This window comes from Zalophus californianus, chromosome 8, assembly GCF_009762305.2.
Source record: "Zalophus californianus isolate mZalCal1 chromosome 8, mZalCal1.pri.v2, whole genome shotgun sequence".
Classification (NCBI taxonomy): domain Eukaryota; kingdom Metazoa; phylum Chordata; class Mammalia; order Carnivora; family Otariidae; genus Zalophus; species Zalophus californianus.
In genome coordinates, this window is record NC_045602.1 from 128,211,534 (window position 1) to 128,229,636 (window position 18,103).

Below are 18,103 nucleotides of genomic sequence, written 5' to 3' on the forward strand. Positions count from 1 at the left end.
TGTCAGCACATGCGCAGTGACGACGAGGAGGCCGTCGGAAAGTAAGGGCCGGCCTGTGTGCGAGCTGGTTTCCGGAAGTGGTGCTGTGGCAGCATGCTCGAGGAGCTGGGTTTAATCGGGACCATAGGCGAAGATGACGAGGTGCCGGGGGATCCTGAGTCTGACTCCGGGGATGAGGAAGAGGAGGTATGAGCCGATCGGGGTTGGGGGCGCGGCGGCGTGCAGTCAGATTTCCGTGATTGCTTCCCTTCTCCGTGATTCCTCGGGCCCCTGCCCCAGCTCCTCGGCATCCTCCTGCCAGGCCGGCAAGTGTCCCTGGAAGGGGACCCCAAGATCTTCCTCAGTTTGGTCGCCACTAGCTTTTCCTCACCTCTGCGCCTGTGCCGGTAACGCGCCGTGCCGTCTTGGCGAACTTAGTACCCATTCACTGATGTTGAATCCGGGCTCTGTGTGATAGATAATAGAGATCCAGGGGCCAAGCCAGTCGTTATTCCTCATCAGGGGTTCGTTCATTAAGCCAGTATTTATTGACGTGGAGGCCCATGGGACACCCGGGTGGAGGTGTCTGTAGGCTACATCTAGTGTTCAGCGTTCGGGACACAGCAGTGAACAAGATGGGCAAGGACACCACTCTTCTGAAGCTTATGCTGAGTCGGAGGGTTACAGACATTAAGCAGTGTGGCAGTTAAAAGAGGAACAGTGTCGTGAAAAAGGGGCTCACCCTACAAAGATCCAGCCCAGGTGTTTGCCCCACTGTGGCCTCATTTACCTCAGACACCTCCACCTGGGCGTCCCATGGCCTCCACGAATTCAGCTTCCCCAAAGCTGAACTCGGGTCTGCCTCACCTTCCCAACCTGCTCCATCTCAAGCCAGAAACCTAAGCATCATCCTTGACAGCCGCTTCCTTCTCACTCCCCTCCAGGTTCGTTCAGGCTAGCTCAGCTCTTTAACTTCTCCCCCTTTTCCTAGCTCACCCTAGCCCAGGGCACTGCCACCTTGTGCCTGGAGACCCAGCATCCTAAGGTACCTGGTCTCCAGCCTTTCTCTTGCCCGACCCCCCACCCCATTCACTACTTAGCAGCAGCTAAGTAGTCTTTTCATTTCTTGAATGGAAAACTTATTAAAAAGGACTGGAGCAAATATGGCAAATGATAATGCCAAAGTTAAAATATGAAGTTCTGTACAGCTATCAATAGTTCAGTTGGGCGCCTGGGTGGCTCAGTTGGTTAAGCGACTGCCTTCGGCTCCTGTCATGATCCTGGAGTCCCCGGATCGAGTCCCGCATCAGGCTCCCTGCTCAGCAGGGAGTCTGCTTCTCCCTCTGACCCTGTTCCCTCTCGTGCTCTCTGTCTCTCATTCTCTCTCTCTCAAATAAATAAAATCTTTAAAAAAAAATAGTTCGACTAAGTACCCAAGAAATGATATGTAACCATTGTTAATAATGAACTTTAGGGTGAGAGTTCTTACGAGATTGTTTAACTCAAGTGAGGAAAAAAAGGTCAGTTTCTAGTTCTCAGAAGCCATAATTCGGTCGGTCTTCCTTTCCAGTTTTTAGATGTCTGGGTTTTTGTCATTGGTTTCTAACTTAATTGAATTGCTGCAAGAAAAAGAGTCTGTATGATATTGATTCTTTGAAACTTTTTTAGAATTATTTTTTGAAGATTTGCTTAAAGGCCTCTTGTGTAATCAGTTTTTGCACCTATTCCATGTTTGTTCAGAATGCGCATTCTCTAACGGTTGATGCAGCGTTGTCTATAATGTTCACAGGAATGAAGCTTGTTGATTGTGCTCTTCAGATTTTCTGCAGACACTTATTTTTTGTCTGCTTAATCTGTCAGTTACTGAGAGAGCCATGTTAAGATCTCCCATGACAATTGTAGATTCCTGTTCTGTGTTGTTTCAGCCCTGTAGTCATCCTGCTTCTCCCTCTTCCCAGGGGCCCATCGTGCTGGGCAGAAAGCAGAAAGCCTTGCAGAAGAACCGCAGCACTGATTTCAACCCTGACTTCGTTTTCACTGAGAAGGAGGGGGCATACGATGGCAGCTGGGCCATGGCCGATGTCATGAGCCAGCTCAAGAAGAAGGTGAGAACGGACAGTGATTGGCAGTTCCAGGCCGTGGGCTATTGAGGTTGGACAGTAGGTTTTGGGGTCTAACCTCACTGCCTTTTGCCATCTGCTTACATTCAGCAAATGCTGGAACTCTTGGAAATATGTGGTGTAGTTTTGATGGGGTGGGGAGAAGCAGTCACAAATAACCCCCAGTCTTGATTAAAACCAAAGTGTAAAATGTTGCAACATAGATTTATTATAGACTAATTACAAACACATGAATTGATCTACAGATGATATTTTAAAGTATCAGAAATATCTTATTTCCTTCATTAGAAGACGTCCATGACGGCTTCTCCTAGAGAAGGGCATGGCGAACTCATATTAACTTCCGTATATATATTAAGGGAGACCATTCCTGATATTATACACACTAAAATGTGAAAAAAAAGTTTTAGAGGAAATCTGATAATACTGGTCTACTGGTTTAGGAATACCAAATATTACATATAAATTGCTTTACTTAGAAAAGAAGTGGGCATAGCTGTGTTAAAATGGTCTCTTTTTGTAGGTGTTCCCTCCTTGTTTTGAATACTAGAGAGAAACCTTTGTTATATTAGTTTGTAACAAAGAACAATCTAGCATGCACCCTTGGTAGTAGTGTTTTGATCTGCCCCACAGACACTGTCATTGTGTCACTTGCCAGGTGATCTCACTGTTTAGGGTCCCTGGTTCCCACACAGCATAGCCAAAGCTGCCACAGTGTCACCGTCATCTGCTTATTTGTCAAGATCCCATGTTTTCCTTTGAATCCGGTGAGCGAGCTAGAAGGTGCATCAACGACATTTTCCATTCCATGGGCCTCAAAGAGAAATGCTGCCTGCACAGGCCTATTTACTCCAGACTCTCTTGGTGTTCTGATTAAAATCAGCTAGCATTGCCTTTTCATGGTTACCTGGACAGGATTTCTTTGTGATTTTTTTTTTTCCTTTTCAGTACTTTTTCAGAGAATGCCAGAGAAATTTTCCTTTTTCAAAATAATTATGAAATGTTTGTTTCCCTGTTCCATGTTTTGATGAAAGTTCACTCCAGGTTCACTTAACAATTATTACATTTGTTCCCAGGTCCGGGCATATAGGCCCCATGTAATTAAAGACTTGGTCTTATAAAGCTTGCAGTCCAGCAGGGTAAAAGATAAGTAAACAAATAATTACACAGTTAATTGTAGTTGTGGCAAATGCCATGGCAGTTCAGGGTGCTTTGAGCATAGGTAAAGGAGGCCTGCCATTACTTACCCTTTCTAAAAGTTTTAGCAGAATTTGCTTTGATTTCAGCCTTTAATTGCTAGGCTAAATTCTGTCTGATTGGCATGGGGAAGGGTTTTTCTAAGTAGCATTCAGCTATAAATGTGACATCTCTTGGTAATCCTGTTCTTCTTAATAGTAAACACCTTCCAAAATGTGGATGTTCTTTTTGGTTCCAGGTAAAGATTTTTCACGCTTGACTATTTATTTATTTGTTTCGTTGTTGTTGTGAATAATCTGCAGATTGATTAATCTATCCAAGGATAGACAAGCCTCTTCTATATTAACATTAGAGACCCAACCCTCAGAGAAGCCTTGCTTTGTCTCTTTCCCATATATATGCTTCTTATTCATCTTATTTTTATCTGCAGAGGGCAGCCACTACATTAGATGAGAAGATTGAGAAAGTTCGCAAGAAAAGGAAAGCAGAGGTAAGAAAGCAAAGCAGGTACTTCTCTGTGTAAAGCCCTGAGCTTTGCCCTCCACATGACCCCACCATTTTTCTTTAGCCTGAATTGGAGTGCGGGGGTGCAGACAGGCTTCTCTGTGTGTCTGTTGTTAATAATCACTGAGAATCCGCAGAGCATTCTGCCCAGGCTGGAGAGCATGGTATTGCTTTTCAGAGGTTCTGGATTTCCTGAAGTTTGTAGTTGCCTTGCTTTACTATAATATTTTTTCCAGGATAAAGAAGCCAAGTCTGGGAAGTCAGAGAAGGAGAAAGAAGCAAAAGAGGGCTCTGAACCAGAGGAACAGGAAGACCCTGAAGGGAAAGATGAGGAAGGCCCAGAAGATGAAGACTCAGAGACCGATTACTCGTCAGCTGATGAGAACATCCTCACCAAAGCAGGTGGGCGTTACAGAGACGCTGTCGGAAACGGGGACAGGAAATTGGAACAAGTCCACCTTTCCTTTGTAGGACTTCCTGTGTTCTTCTACACAGTCACATTTAAGATCTCCACGTTGAACTCCTTCTAGCTTCTCTTTTTTCTTGGGGTTTTGTTAGGGTTGTACTTTGCCGGCAGGCCCATACCCTTTCCCTCCTCCCCAGCACCACACAGTTGCTGGCACCTCTAAGACTCAGACTTATTTGGGGTGATAGGTCCCCCACATCCCACCTCAGATGGGCCCAGCCGCATGGTGGGCGCTTCGTAAATATTTCTTGCAGAAATGAGTGAGCATGATAATAGAGTGTAGTGGTTGAGAGCCTGGTCTCTGGAACTTGCCGAGCTTGCTGCACTTGTCCTCACTGTCAAACGAGGCTAATGAGAGTAGCCGCCTCAGGCTGTTGTGTGGATTCAGTGAGGTATCTACAGAAAGCACTTAGGACAGTGGCTAGCAGATTATAAATGCTCAGTAAGTACGAGCCCTGATGGTCAGCTCTTTTTCTCCACAGATACACTCAAAGTAAAGGAGCGGAAGAAGAAGAAAGGACAGGTGAGCATGAGCATGGAAAAGAGCATGCAGCTTATTTTTGCAACCTGACAGGATTTTAAGGCCAGTTAGTTTCCTTGGGCCCATTTTGCTAAATTCTCATTCTGTCTTTTGATTTCCTGGTGTAGGAAACAGGAGGATTTTTTGAAGATGCCTCTCAGTATGATGAAAACCTCTCATTCCAGGACATGAACCTTTCCCGCCCTCTTCTGAAGGTAGTTGCTTCTTTTGGCAACCATGGAATTATTGCAATCACCCCTTAACTAGGCTCCCTGCCCTAAACTGGGCTCTTTGCCTCCCTAAATTCTGTTGTCCACACAGCTGCCAGAGAACCCTCTTAAAAAGTTCCACCTGGGCCTATTAAGTCTTGCCTTTTCTGGTCTCCTCTGGTGATGTCTCCTAGCACTCATTCTGCTCTGGCCACCTTGGCCTCCTCTCTGGCCCTCAAACAGGTTAGGCGTTTTCTTCCTCAGGGCCTTTGCACTTACTGTTCCCTCTGCCTGGCAAGTTTTTCCAGTAATCTGGTTGGGGTGCTCCTCACCTCTTTCAGGGTTCTACTCAGTATCTTCTGCTCAATGAGACTTTCCCTGACCCTGCTATAAATCGTACTCGTTCCTAGCCCCCTTGAATACTGTGGTTTTCTCCGTATGGCATGTGATGGGTTTTGGTCTTTTTCCCTACCAGACTGTAAGATTACCAAGGGCAGGGTCTTTATTTCTTTGGTTTACTGCTGTATCTCAGTGCCTAGAACAGATCTCCCACGTAGTTGGCACTCGATGAATGTTTGTAGAATGAATGACTGGGAGGGACTAAAGGAGTCACCACCTGTGTGGAAACCCGCCTTGTTTGTTTCATGCTGAGACTCCTCCGCATCCTGTCTGACCCCATCTTTTCTCTTCAGGCCATTACAGCCATGGGCTTCAAGCAGCCCACCCCAATCCAGAAGGCGTGCATACCTGTGGGTCTGCTGGGGAAGGATATCTGTGCCTGTGCAGCCACTGGGACAGGTATAAAGGATAGTGACTTGGGGAGTGGGGAGAGGAGGAGGCAGGAGGCTGTTCAACCTACAGCAGGGGTCTGGGTCGATTTACCCAAGGGCCACTTTGCTAAATACGCAAATACAAATTGTAATGCAATAACACTTTATATTCTTGCTTATTAATTTCCCTTAAATCTCAACATATATTTTCCTATTTCTTTAAGTACTCTTCACTTTTTAAAAATGGTTGTATAGTATTCTGTTACATAGCTGTTTCTGCTCTATAATTAACTGCACTAATATATAATGTTGTGATGAACATTCTTTACTCCTATGACTGGGGATTATGTATAGATAAAGGTGACCTTCATGAGACCTCCTGAAATCTGTGACCTGTAACTATTCCTATTGGGGTGTCTCTGTGATCATGATCTCTTGTTGCTGCCATAATAGGAGTAAAGATTTTTTTTAATTTAAGAGGGGCCGGGGGAGAGGGAAATGGACAGAGAGAATCTTCAAGCAGACTGCCTGCTGAGAGCGGAGCCCAGTGCAAGGCTTTCTCCCATGACCCTGAGATCATGACCTGATCTGAAATCAAGAGTCAGATGCCCAACCAACTGAGCCATCCAGGTGCTGCAGTAGGAGTAAAGATTTTATGAAACTGACTTTCATCATGGTGCTCTATATCAGTAAATTATAGAGTAGAAGTAGTCACATGATAGAATATTATGCAACCATTTTAAAAGTAAAGAGTATTTAAAGAAACAGGAAATACGGGTTTTTTTGTTTTTGTTTTTGTTTTTTAAGTGATCTCTGTGCCCAGCATGGGGCTCAAACTCATAACCCCACGATCAAGAGCTGCATGCTCTGCCAACTGAGCCAGCCAGGTGTCCCTGATATGCTTTTTTTGAAATGGGATTACTGAACAGAATATATAGTGTTATTGCATTAAATTTTTAATTTTTATATTTCTGTCCATTAAGAAAAATGTTGGTAATCTAGATACCATTAGGTTAATGTTTATCTCTGGTTGGCTGAACTGTGGATGATTTTTATTATTTTCATATTTTTTTTGTACTTCTCAGATTTTTTACATTGGCCCTGTGAAAAAAAGCTTTATGAAAAAAAAGTTGCTTCATTTCCCCCTGAGCATATATGTAGGTCTTCTGGGCTCAGGTGAAAACCTGAACCTTGAAGGGACTGAAGCTCCTCTTACTGGTTCCTGCTGCCTTCTCCAGGTAAAACTGCTGCTTTCGCCCTGCCTATCTTGGAGCGTCTGATCTACAAACCCCGCCAGGCTCCTGTCACGCGCGTGCTCGTGCTGGTTCCCACCCGAGAACTGGGCATCCAGGTGCACTCTGTCACCAAGCAGCTGGCTCAGTTCTGCAACATCACCACCTGCCTGGCCGTGGGTGAGTGTCTGGCGGCCCCTGAGAGACTGTGAAGTGGTGGAGGGTGGGTGTGCCCCACCATCTGAGGATGACAGGTACCAGGAAAACCTTCCTGTGATTAAACCCACTTGAAAAACCAGATGAGGTGTTTTCAGAGTAGAGAGCTGGGGGTAAGGGAGAGGGTTTCACTGAGATTTAATCAGCCTTAAAAAACGAAACTTCAAAATTCAGGGCAAAAAAATTTTCTTGGGACTGAACAAATTTAGGATGTAATTTCTGCTTTGTATGAATAGAGAATCAAATATTTGGGGCAGAATTTTTCTGATGATATTCTATGGTACTGTTCTCCAACCTTCATGTAACCCTCTCTGTGCAGTGGGAAGGCAAAGGGGATGGAGAAATCATTTGCTTTGACAGCTGCTTCTGTCAGTCCCTGGGTGTTTGAATCCTTTGGTTCTAAAGTGCCCTCATGTCATCATCTTTTTTCACACTTAGCACAGGTGTAATGAAATAATCTGTCTCTCCCGATGTCTTGTAAAATCCACACAGGCAGGGCCTTTGTCAGTCTTGCTCTCTGCTTTTCTCTGGCATCTGGCATGGGACGTGGCAGGTGGTAGGGCCCAGTCCAGACTGTTGAACAACTGACTGACTCGGCCACTTGGCGGGGCTCTTCTCTGCAGGAGGCTTGGACGTGAAGTCTCAGGAAGCAGCTCTGAGGGCAGCACCCGACATCCTCATTGCCACCCCAGGCCGGCTCATCGATCATCTCCACAACTGCCCTTCCTTCCACCTGAGCAGTATTGAGGTGCTCATCCTGGATGAGGCTGACAGGTACACCTGAAATGGTGGGGCCCCAAGTGCTCTGGGGTCCTGGGGGCCACACCCCAGAAGAGAACCTGCCTCTGCATTAGTCTTCATGGATCTTGCCATGGCCATGTGTGCGATGCCAGTATAGCTGCTCACATCTGGACATCTGTTCATCATTAGTCTGGATTATCCTGCTTTTTTTCTCTCTCTGTGATGTGATGGTTAAGAGGGAGGGTAAATCAAATTCTGGCTCTGCCATTTCCTAACTGAGATTTGGAAATATTTAGATTTTTTGTTTGTTTAAGCTTTTTAAAATTTTTAAGTAATCCCTATACTCATCATGGGACTCGAACTCACAACCCTGACATCAAGAGTAGTATGCTCCACCAGCTGAGCCAGGCAAACGTCCCTGTTACTTAGATTCTAAAGCAAATCTCTTCTTGTTTGCGAGGGATAAGAATTATACCCCCCTTGGGGGCGCCTGGGTGGCTCAGTCAGTTAAGCGGCTGCCTTCAGCTCAGCTCATGATCCTGGGGTCCTGGGATTGAGCCCCACGTCCGGCTCCCTGCTCAGCAGAGCCTGCTTCTCCCTCTCCCTCTGCCTGCCACTCTGCCTACTTGTGCTCTCTATCTCTGTCAAATAAATAAATAAAATCTTTTTTAAAAAAAAGAATTATACCCCCCTTCATGGTGTGGAGGATTCCAGGAGTAATACAGGTAGAGTGGCAGTGCATGGTGAGGACTCAACAAACAGCCTCTGTTACTGTGGTAGGGGACTCCCTCCTTCCCTCTCCTCTCATACGGGTCCCATCTATTCGCCTCTTTCCTTCATGAGCGAACAGAATGAGCCTCAGTGAACTGGACTTATGATCAGAGTGGGGGCAGGGGAAGGAGACCACAAGCCCAAAGCCCATTCAGGTTTACTCTCCAATTGAAGCATCTCCAAACTAAAGAGGTCCTGAGCTGAGCTTTGGACCCCGTACACCCTTCCCTCCCTTTCCCATCTCCGTGCATGGCAGCTCTGTCCTCCCAGTGGTTCAGGCCAGAATTGTTTGTGTCGCTCTTGTGTCCTCATCTCCTACCCACAAAGCATCCATTGGGAAGTCCTATCAGCACAGCCCCACGTAGGGGCTTCTACGCTTGCTGTCCCCTAGTTTGGAATGACCTGTACCTTCCTGAAGGGCCTTTGCTGGCCACTGTCTACAACAGTTCCTGCTTTCCATTCTCTGAGGTGCTATGCCTCTCCAACCTCCTGCATTGTCACCTGAATGGCTGTGTGGTGGTTGTGACCCTTCTCTCCTCTGGAACGTATTTATGAAGAGCTGGCTTTGTGCTGCTTGCTGCTCTGTGCCCGGGGTTGTGTCTCGTATCTAGCACATGCTCAGTAAGTGTTCATTGAATAACTGATTGATTTCCCCAGAGCAAATGAACCCTTCTTGAGTCATGAGGGAGGTAAAGGAGATCTTTCTGAGCAAAGGGAATGTGATCTGATTGAGGTTTTAAAGGGGAAGGGAACTGTCTTCTTAAAAAATGTTGAAGTCTCAGAAGACCAAGATGTGGTCTGTGGATGTTTCCTATTAAGGAGATCAAGGACCGTGACAACTAAATGCAGTACGTGATGCTCGCCTGGAGCCTGAACTGGGGAAGAAATACTGTGAAGGATTGAGTTAGCTGAAGAAATTGGAGTCAGAGTAATCCTACTGATTAATATTATCTACAAAGACAAAAAGATTCCTTTACAGTGAAGAGAACTGGCCTATACCACCTCAGTCATGTGATCAAACTCACATCAGTGGTACTGGAACAGACGGATGGGCTGTGTCTCCTGACGGAGAGGGAAGTACCCAGCCGCTCCCCTGCACGTTCCCGCCTCGATGAACAGTGTAGAAAAGCTTGAGGAAACTTCTGTAGATTAAGGGAGACTGAAGAAACATGACAACCAATGCAACATAGGAACTTCAGTTTCCTGGATTAAAAAGATAGCTATAAAATGACATTTTGGGGACAGTTAGGGATATTTGAACTTGGACTGTATTTCAGGTATTGTTCAAACACTTAAACGTTTGGGGTGTGATAATGACATGATGGTTATATAGGAGAAGGTCTTTTCTTAGGGAATGTGTGCTGAGGTAGTTAGGGGTAAGGTGTTGTGATGTCTGCCACTTATTTATATATAGTTCAGAAAAAAGAAAAAAGATAAAGCAAATGTGGCCAAATGCTAGTTCTTGATGAATCTTGGTAAAAGGGTAAACTAACAATATTAATACATAAGTAAAGAAGCCTGAAACGTAACCAGTTACAACATCAGAACATCAGCTTGTCTGATGTTTTCTGTCCATCATTGTGACAGATGTGAGCTCAATCCATTTCTCTTGATTCCTTCTCCCTGCTCGTCAGGATGCTGGACGAGTACTTCGAGGAACAGATGAAGGAGATCATCCGGATGTGTTCCCACCATCGCCAGACCATGCTCTTCTCAGCCACCATGACAGATGAGGTGGGCCACAGGAATTCTGCTTGGCGGGGTGAATGCAGAGGACCCAGGCTGGGCTGCAGGGGGTGGCTTGGGGCAAGCATGGCTTGCCTCCACCCCCATCCCCACCCGCTACCCCCCTCCCCCCGCCTCCTGGCAGACGAGTGAGCATCCCTGTGTTTGTGCTGGGCAGGTAAAAGATCTGGCTTCTGTTTCCTTGAAGAATCCTGTCCGAATATTTGTAAACAGCAACACGGATGTGGCCCCCTTCCTGCGGCAGGAGTTCATCCGGATCCGGCCGAATCGGGAAGGGGACCGGGAAGCCATCGTGGCAGGTGAAAGCCCAGGAGGGACTGCGCAGGGGGTGCTGGACTCCCTTGGCCCTGTGGGTGGCACACTGAAGCGGCTGGGTGTTGCCTGGCACTTCCTCTGACGGGCTCCCCTGACCTGTTGCGTGGTACTGCCATTAATGTGCTCTGCCACTTTGACCTTGGGTCCTTCCCCCTTTCTTCTGTCACCTCACCTCCCTCCCACTGTCCAGTCCTCCTTAGGTCCTGCTGAACGCCCAGCCACTTCCCCCAAAACTGCCCCTCTGGCCCTTGGTTCAAGCTTCTGCCTCTCTTGCCTGAATTGTGGCAGTGGCCTTGGACTAGGCTCCTACTCCCACTCTTGTCCCTTGGCGACCATTCTCCACACTGCAGATCATTTAAAATGATCATTTACAAGCAAACATTCACTCATGTTACCTCCCTGTTTACAACTGTTGGGTGTCTCCCATTGCTTTCAGTCCACAGTCCACACTCCCTAGTGAGTCCTCTACAGCCCTCTGGGACCTGGCCCCTGCCTGCCTGGAGTCCTCAGCCTGGGTGCCCAGCCATACTCTCCTGCTTCTGTTCTCTCAAACACACTAAGCTTGTCCTGCCTCGGGGCCTTCACGTTTGCTCCTTCCTCTGCCTGGAATCTTCCCCCAAATCTTCTGAACGAGCCTGCCCTGTCATTCAGCCTAACATCACCTCTTTAGAGAGGCCAGCCCTAAAGCTGCCTTTCCATCTTCCCTTCCCTCTCTGACAGCATTTGTCACCCTTGGGAATTGGGAATTGGCTTCTCCTCTGTGTCCTGGAATGGGAGCCTCACAAGGCAGGGACCTTGCCTGTCACCCCCAGTGCCAGCCACATCAGCCACTTCACAGGTGCGGAGGGAGTCTGTATCGGAGGTGGCTTCCAACTCACTCTTCTCTCCCCACCAGCTCTGCTGACAAGAACCTTCACTGACCATGTGATGCTGTTCACCCAGACCAAGAAGCAGGCCCACCGCATGCATATCCTTCTGGGGCTCCTGGGGCTGCAGGTGGGCGAGCTCCACGGCAACCTATCACAGACGCAGCGGCTGGAGGCGCTCCGGTAAAGTTCAGGGGGCTGAGGCTCCCTCCCATCCTTTAGAGAGGGCTCTCCTCATTGAGAGAGAGAGAATACCACCCAGAGGTTATGTTAGAGCGATTGCAGGGAATACAGATGGCACAGTCCCCCAGTGTAAAGATTTTAGTCCAGCTCCTGTAAGATTATGTCTTAGATACGTTGAGAATTCCTCATAGTCTCGCAGAAGCTGACACTGATGCCCTAGGGCTTGAGTGTTGGAGCGGCTGAGTGGGGCCACGGCAGGAAATTCTGACTTGGGAAGACACAGCATGTGTCCTGTTCTCTATAGCTTTTCTGGAGCAGTGGGCATACCGGGGTCTGTTAGAACGAGATTTGAAATCAGAGCCAGCCACCATTTCCTGAGCATGTACTTTGCCACGTCGTGTGTTTTCCATGTGTTTTTGTTTGTTTGTTTGTTTAATTCTTGTAGAATGAAGTCATGCTCATAGGCCAGGAGGGACCCTTTAGAATTCTTCACCTGCCTGCATTTATCATAGGCAGCTGCAAGGTATTTTTTTAAGAAAGGCTGCTTTGAATGCTGAGACATTTGCATTTGCTACTTCCTACAATCTAGCTCTGTGGTTCCCAAACTTCCATATTTGTAGGACTTGGAGCTTAAGGTGGTATAAACCAAACTGTGTTTGTTCTATTTTACAGGGTGTTTAAGGTGTCATGTGAGCATCAGATGGTCTGACGTTTAGGATCTCATTTAGATTATCACTGTGACAGTCTGTACCCTCCTGCTTGAATCCAAAACTATTTGTGTTCTCTCTGCTGGCTCAGCCTCCTGTGGAGCATTTTTGGGGTTGAATATCCAGGTGAACGTCTGTTTGTGGCTATTTCTAGGCGCTTTAAGGATGAACAGATCGACATCCTTGTGGCCACAGATGTGGCAGCCCGTGGACTTGACATCGAGGGCGTTAAAACGGTGAGTAGCCTCTGTCTTCCTTGAACTTTTGCTGGGAGTCTTTTTGCCTCCTTGTGTTCTGTCTCTCTCCAACTCCCGGGTCTGACTTTGACCTTCCAGGTAATTAACTTCACAATGCCCAACACCATCAAGCATTACGTCCACCGGGTGGGGCGAACGGCGCGGGCTGGCAGGGCTGGGCGCTCAGTGTCTCTAGTGGGAGAAGAGGAGCGGAAGATGCTGAAGGAGATCGTAAAAGCCGCCAAGGCCCCCGTGAAGGCCCGAATACTTCCCCAAGGTGAGCAGGCACCACTGTAGCAGCTCTGGGCGGTTGGGGTGGGCAGGGTGGGTCCTGGATCGGACTCTGTGGGACAGAGCCAGGAACAGAGGGTAATAGGTGAGAGTAGTCAGGAGCTGGATTTGAACTCCAGGCCTGCCACTTCCTTGCTGAGTGACCCTGGGCTGGTCTCCCCTTGCCCCTCTGTGTCTCTCTTTCTGTGAAAGGAAATGACAGACTTACACCTCGAGTGCCCCACTCATAGGTTATTTTCCAACCTTTGGGAAGAGAAGGCTTCTTCTTGGGGCAAAAGCCCTATTAATCACCACCCGCCTTCCTTTTGGTGGGGGAAAGAGGTCAGCACTTTCTTGTTTCTAGATGTCTTTCATTCATTCCTTCTCATCTGTAGGGTCACATTCTTTGTTTTTTAAATGTATAAAAATAATATATATATTCAGTATTAGAAATTAGTTAAAAAAAGCAAAAATGTAATTGCTTGTGGAAGAGCTCATCACTGTTAGCATTTAGGCACATATTCTTTGAGACCTTTGTTCCATTTATACATGTCTTTTTTTCTTTCATTTTTTTCATTTTCACTTAATTCATTCTATCAGCTAGCAATTATTGAGTACTACCAAGTGCCCGGTGCTGTTTATTCTATCCTAGGTATTAGGGATATAGCAGGAAACAAAACATCTGATACTCTGGTAGGAAGAAGACAATAAATAATAAGAGTAGATGTGATCCAGAATGACAGGAGGAGAGATGCTGCTTCCAAAAGCTGTTTAGGAAAGGCCTTTGAACAGATGGCATTTGAGCTGAGTCCTAGATAAGAATGAGGCAGCCATGAGCGGTCTGCGGACAGTGTGCCAAGCGGAGAAAACCAGGGCAAAGCCTCTGAGGCAGGAGCAGACGCAGTGTTCGAGTCAGTGAGGGAAGAGCCAGAGAGGGCCCAGGGCACGGTGAGCAAGGGTGGAGATAGAAGCTCCGAGAGGTAGGCAGGGGCCACATGTAGGAGTTTGAAATTTATTCCAAGCGCAGCAGGCTCTTTGGGGGTGGGATGAGGAGGGGGTGTGTTGTGAAGCGGAGAAGTCACCCATAAAAAACCCCAATTTTCTCTTGTCACTAAATACACATCTCTGTTATTTTCATCAGTTACACAGTATTTATCCTTATTTAAAAATTTTTGTTGTTCTCTTTCCTTGAGATGTCATCCTCAAATTCCGGGACAAGATTGAGAAGATGGAGAAGGACGTGTATGCAGTTCTGCAGCTAGAGGCCGAGGAGAAAGAGCTGCAGCGTTCGGAAGCTCAGGTAGGGCTGCGCCGAGACTGGGGGGGGGTCCTGCGGTGGGGGGTGCTGCAGGGCGGGGCGGGACGTGGGCCGCGGCGGTCCCTGCCAGTCCTGCCCTGCCAAAACCCGGTGTTGGCCAGACGGTTGCCGTCCTGTGGCAGCCATCCTTGTGCTGTCTCCACAGATCAACACAGCAAAGCGGCTCCTGGAGAAGGGGAAGGAGGCACCGAACCACGAGCCTGAGAGAAGCTGGTTCCAGACCAAAGAAGAGAGGAAGAAGGAAAAAAGTATGTTGGAGAGGTCCCTCAAAAAGCTGGGTCTGAGTTCTCCTAGAACTCAGCACTGCCCACTGCTAGGTCTGTTCCCAGAAGAACTGAGAACAGGGTCTCAGAGGCACACTGTATTCCGGTGTCCAGTGGCCAAGGGGTAGAAGCGACCTGTGTGTGTCAGCAGATGGACAGTCACAGAAGATGTGGTATGCGCATCCCATAGAATATGGTTTAGCCATAATGAAATGGATACACACTGCAAGGGTGAACCTAGGTGAAATGATCCAGATGCAAAAGGACAAATAGATATGATCCTCCTTATATGAGGTAAATCCATAGATGCAGAAAGTAGAATAGAGATTACCAGGGGTTGTGGGGAGGGAGTTATGAACGGTTATAGAGCTTCTGTTTGGGGATGATGAAAAAGTTACAGAAACAGGTCATGGTGATGGTTGTGCAATCCTGTACACATAATTAATGCCACTGAATTGTGTACTTACGAATGGGTAAGGGGTGCCTGGGTGGTGCAGTCAGGTTAAGTGTCCAACTTTCATTTTCAGCTCAGGGTCGTGAGATTGAGCCCCACATTGGGTTCTGCAGTCAGCATGGAGTCTACTTAAGACCGTCTCTCCCTTTCCCTCTGCCCCTCTCCCTGCTCTCTCTCTCTAATAAATATTAAAAAAAAAATGGGTAAAATGGCAAATTTTATGTTGTATCTGTTTTGCCACAATTTAAAAAAAAAGTAGGTCAGGAATATTTGTAAGTATTCCTTGCCCTCCCCAACCCCCTTTTTATCACACAAATTCACATTTTTCTACACCTTGTTTTTTCCAGTTAATTTTATAGCTTAGATTTTATAGAGGCACATACATAGCTGCCTTTTTTTTTTTTTAATGGCTGCATGGTCGTCCATCATGTGGATAGATTATAATTTATTTAATTAATCCCCTGTTGAGGGACATTGAAGTTGTTTGTAATCTTTTGCTATTCCAACCATGTAGTGAGTTAACTGTACAAATGCCCTTTCACAATTAAGCACGTGCATTTGATTTGCAGGATAAATCCCCGAAAGTGAAATTGTAGGCCAGAGGATATGTGCATTTATTATTTTGTTAGGGATTGCAAAATTACCCTCCAAAGAGGTTGTACCAGCAATTTAAGAAATATTGCCTATATCTGATGGGACAAAAAGGGTGCATGCATGTTAAATTTCTGTGTTAAAACATAGTTATAACTATATGGCGGGAAGGTCTGGGAGTATAAGTGAACCAAATCATCTTTCACAACACAACGTAGGTAACGAATGTCTCAAGTGGATTAATGGAGAACAAGCATGTTAGTGAGATGGAGAGGTAACCACCAGCAGAGCATATGAGTTGCTGCTTCTTATTTTGAACTCTTATGTACCAATTTAAAATATGTGTACTTCTTTTAAAAAAAGACGTTAAACAGTACCTGAAATCTCGTACTCTCTCCTCATCCTAGTTGCTAAGGCTCTGCAGGAGTTTGACTTGGCCTTAAGGGGAAAGAAGAAGAGGAAGAAGTTTATGAAGGATGCCAAGAAAAAGGGGGAGATGACGGTAAGTGGTTGGGTCCCTGCCCAGTGGCATGGGTCAGCACTTCCTGTTCTGTTCCGTACTCACATCATCCTTCTTTCTAGGCAGAGGAAAGGTCCCAGTTTGAAATCCTGAAGGCACAGATGTTTGCTGAGCGCCTGGCCAAGAGGAACCGCAGAGCCAAGAGGGCCCGAGCAATGCCTGAGGAGGAGCCAACAAGAGGCCCTGGTAGGCAGACGGGGAGTCCGTAGGAGCTGGTAGGAAGGTTCTCCCTGAAACTTGTGCTTCTGGTCAGGAAGAAAATTGGAGGGTTAATAAGAGCCCATATTTTTTGAGTAATGTGTGTACCAGTATGTACAGTTATTTTTGGGTTCCCAAGTGGTGAGTGACCCCATGGTTAGTGGGGAGAGCTAGGATCTGAACCCAGACCGTGACTCAAGCCTAAGTCCTTACAAACTGCTCCTTGGAGGAGCAGGTCAGGGTAAAAAAGAAGTGAAGCCGGTCTTCAGCCCATTTCACATTTCAGTGGTTCTTTTCACTTTGGGACTCTGCAGTCATCCTTTGGAGTGGTTCGTCACACCTGCCACTTCTGAATTCCTCATCCTTTTCCTGCTGGGATCCGGTGTCTTGTTGCCCATGTCAGTAAATCATCTGGCCAGAACATCCACTGAACTTGGAACCATTACCCTGAACTTAAGAATAGGATTTAGGAGCTTGAGCCAAAGAGGACAGATCTAACCCATGCTTTCTGTGCACAGCCAAGAAACAAAAGCAGGCGAAGAAATCTGTATTTGATGAAGAGCTTACCAACACAAGCAAGAAGGCCCTGAAACAGTATCGAGCTGGGTAGGGTTTTAAGTCATCATGGGGCTCTTTGTATTTTGATCCAAGCTATGTACATTCTTCCTCCTTCTGTACTCCCCAATTCCTATATACTTGTAGCTTTATAATATATAATTTTAAGGGTTCCTGTCTGACACCACCCCTCCCCCCCATCGCCAGCTAAGCCCATCTCTGGATCCCAGGGTGAGCACAGGAGGAAAATGTTAAGGCCCTCCTGCCTTGAGGGGAAAATTTCTGGTTCTGAAATAGACCTTTCTCTCAGGAGAGCTAGAAAGGCAAAGGATCATGGTTTGCTCTTAGGAATGTGTTACCTGCCCCCCCCCCCCCCGCCCCCAAATCAGTATCCCTTGGGCTCGGTTTGGGTTAGGGATAGACGAAGCTTCCAGTCTTTTTTTAAAGCTGGGCCCTGACTTCCACAATCCCATATTATCAGGTGGAAACACCAGGCTTAGAACCTCAGGCCCTGAAAACAGTGCCTCAGTGATGCTGCTGCTTCGTGTGGGAGCTGGGTGGGGGCGGCGGGGAGGCATTGTCAGTCTGTCCAGCTTCATTTCAGTGTCTCATCTTCTCACTCGCAGCCCCTCCTTTGAAGAAAGGAAACAGTTGGGCTTGCTCCACCAGAGACGAGGAGGAAACTTTAAGTCTAAATCCAGGTAATGTTTGCTGTTTTGGAGGGCCAGAGGTTGTGCCTGTTTGGGATTGGACTTTTCATGGGAAAGCTCCTCCTTCCTCTTTTTGGCTTTGGGAGTTGGTCTTTACTCTGTGGATTTTCTTCATAGATACAAGAGGAGGAAGTAGCCATGTTGGCCTGAAGTTCATGGGGCAGCCCTTAGATCCCTTCCTTCTGGGAAGTCATCCTGGCTTGGTCTCTTCTCTCCATTTGTAAAAAAAATTTTTGAAAATGTAAAATCTGTATCATTTGTACATTAAAAAAAGAACATAAGGTCAGGGGGTGGTGGTGGTATGTGGAGTTATTTCCTAAGCATCCCTGAGTCAGCCAAGGCTCTTCTCGTTGATTGACTTTCAAATAAAGAAGATACCAAATGGGGGTGTCTGGCTGGCTCAGAGAAGTGTACGACTCTTGATCTTGGGGTTGTGAGTTTGAGCC

The 18,103-nt window shown here is 46.8% G+C and overlaps 1 protein-coding gene across 1 annotated transcript; it reads left to right on the forward strand.

Moving 5' to 3' along the window:
* Positions 1 to 24: 24 nt before the first annotated feature.
* On the forward strand, positions 25 to 17,878 carry DDX27 (DEAD-box helicase 27). The gene is made up of 21 exons (XM_027623596.1): positions 25 to 186; positions 1,938 to 2,084; positions 3,727 to 3,786; positions 4,037 to 4,202; positions 4,749 to 4,789; positions 4,915 to 5,001; positions 5,688 to 5,793; positions 7,004 to 7,177; positions 7,837 to 7,987; positions 10,360 to 10,459; positions 10,629 to 10,770; positions 11,682 to 11,835; positions 12,697 to 12,778; positions 12,878 to 13,055; positions 14,242 to 14,348; positions 14,512 to 14,614; positions 16,082 to 16,176; positions 16,257 to 16,380; positions 16,911 to 16,998; positions 17,574 to 17,648; positions 17,775 to 17,878. Exons 1-21 carry the CDS (start codon positions 94 to 96, stop codon positions 17,791 to 17,793), a joined length of 2,292 nt encoding a protein of 763 aa, XP_027479397.1. The 5' UTR covers positions 25 to 93; the 3' UTR covers positions 17,794 to 17,878.
* Positions 17,879 to 18,103: the final 225 nt, after the last annotated feature.

Coding starts and splice junctions, on each gene's coding strand:
- DDX27 (XM_027623596.1), top strand. CDS start 94: ATGCTCGAGGAGCTGGGTTTAATCGGGACCATAGGCGAAGATGACGAG. Junction 187..1,937: donor CCGGGGATGAGGAAGAGGAG/GTATGAGCCGAT, acceptor CCCTCTTCCCAG/GGGCCCATCGTGCTGGGCAG. Junction 7,178..7,836: donor CACCACCTGCCTGGCCGTGG/GTGAGTGTCTGG, acceptor TCTTCTCTGCAG/GAGGCTTGGACGTGAAGTCT.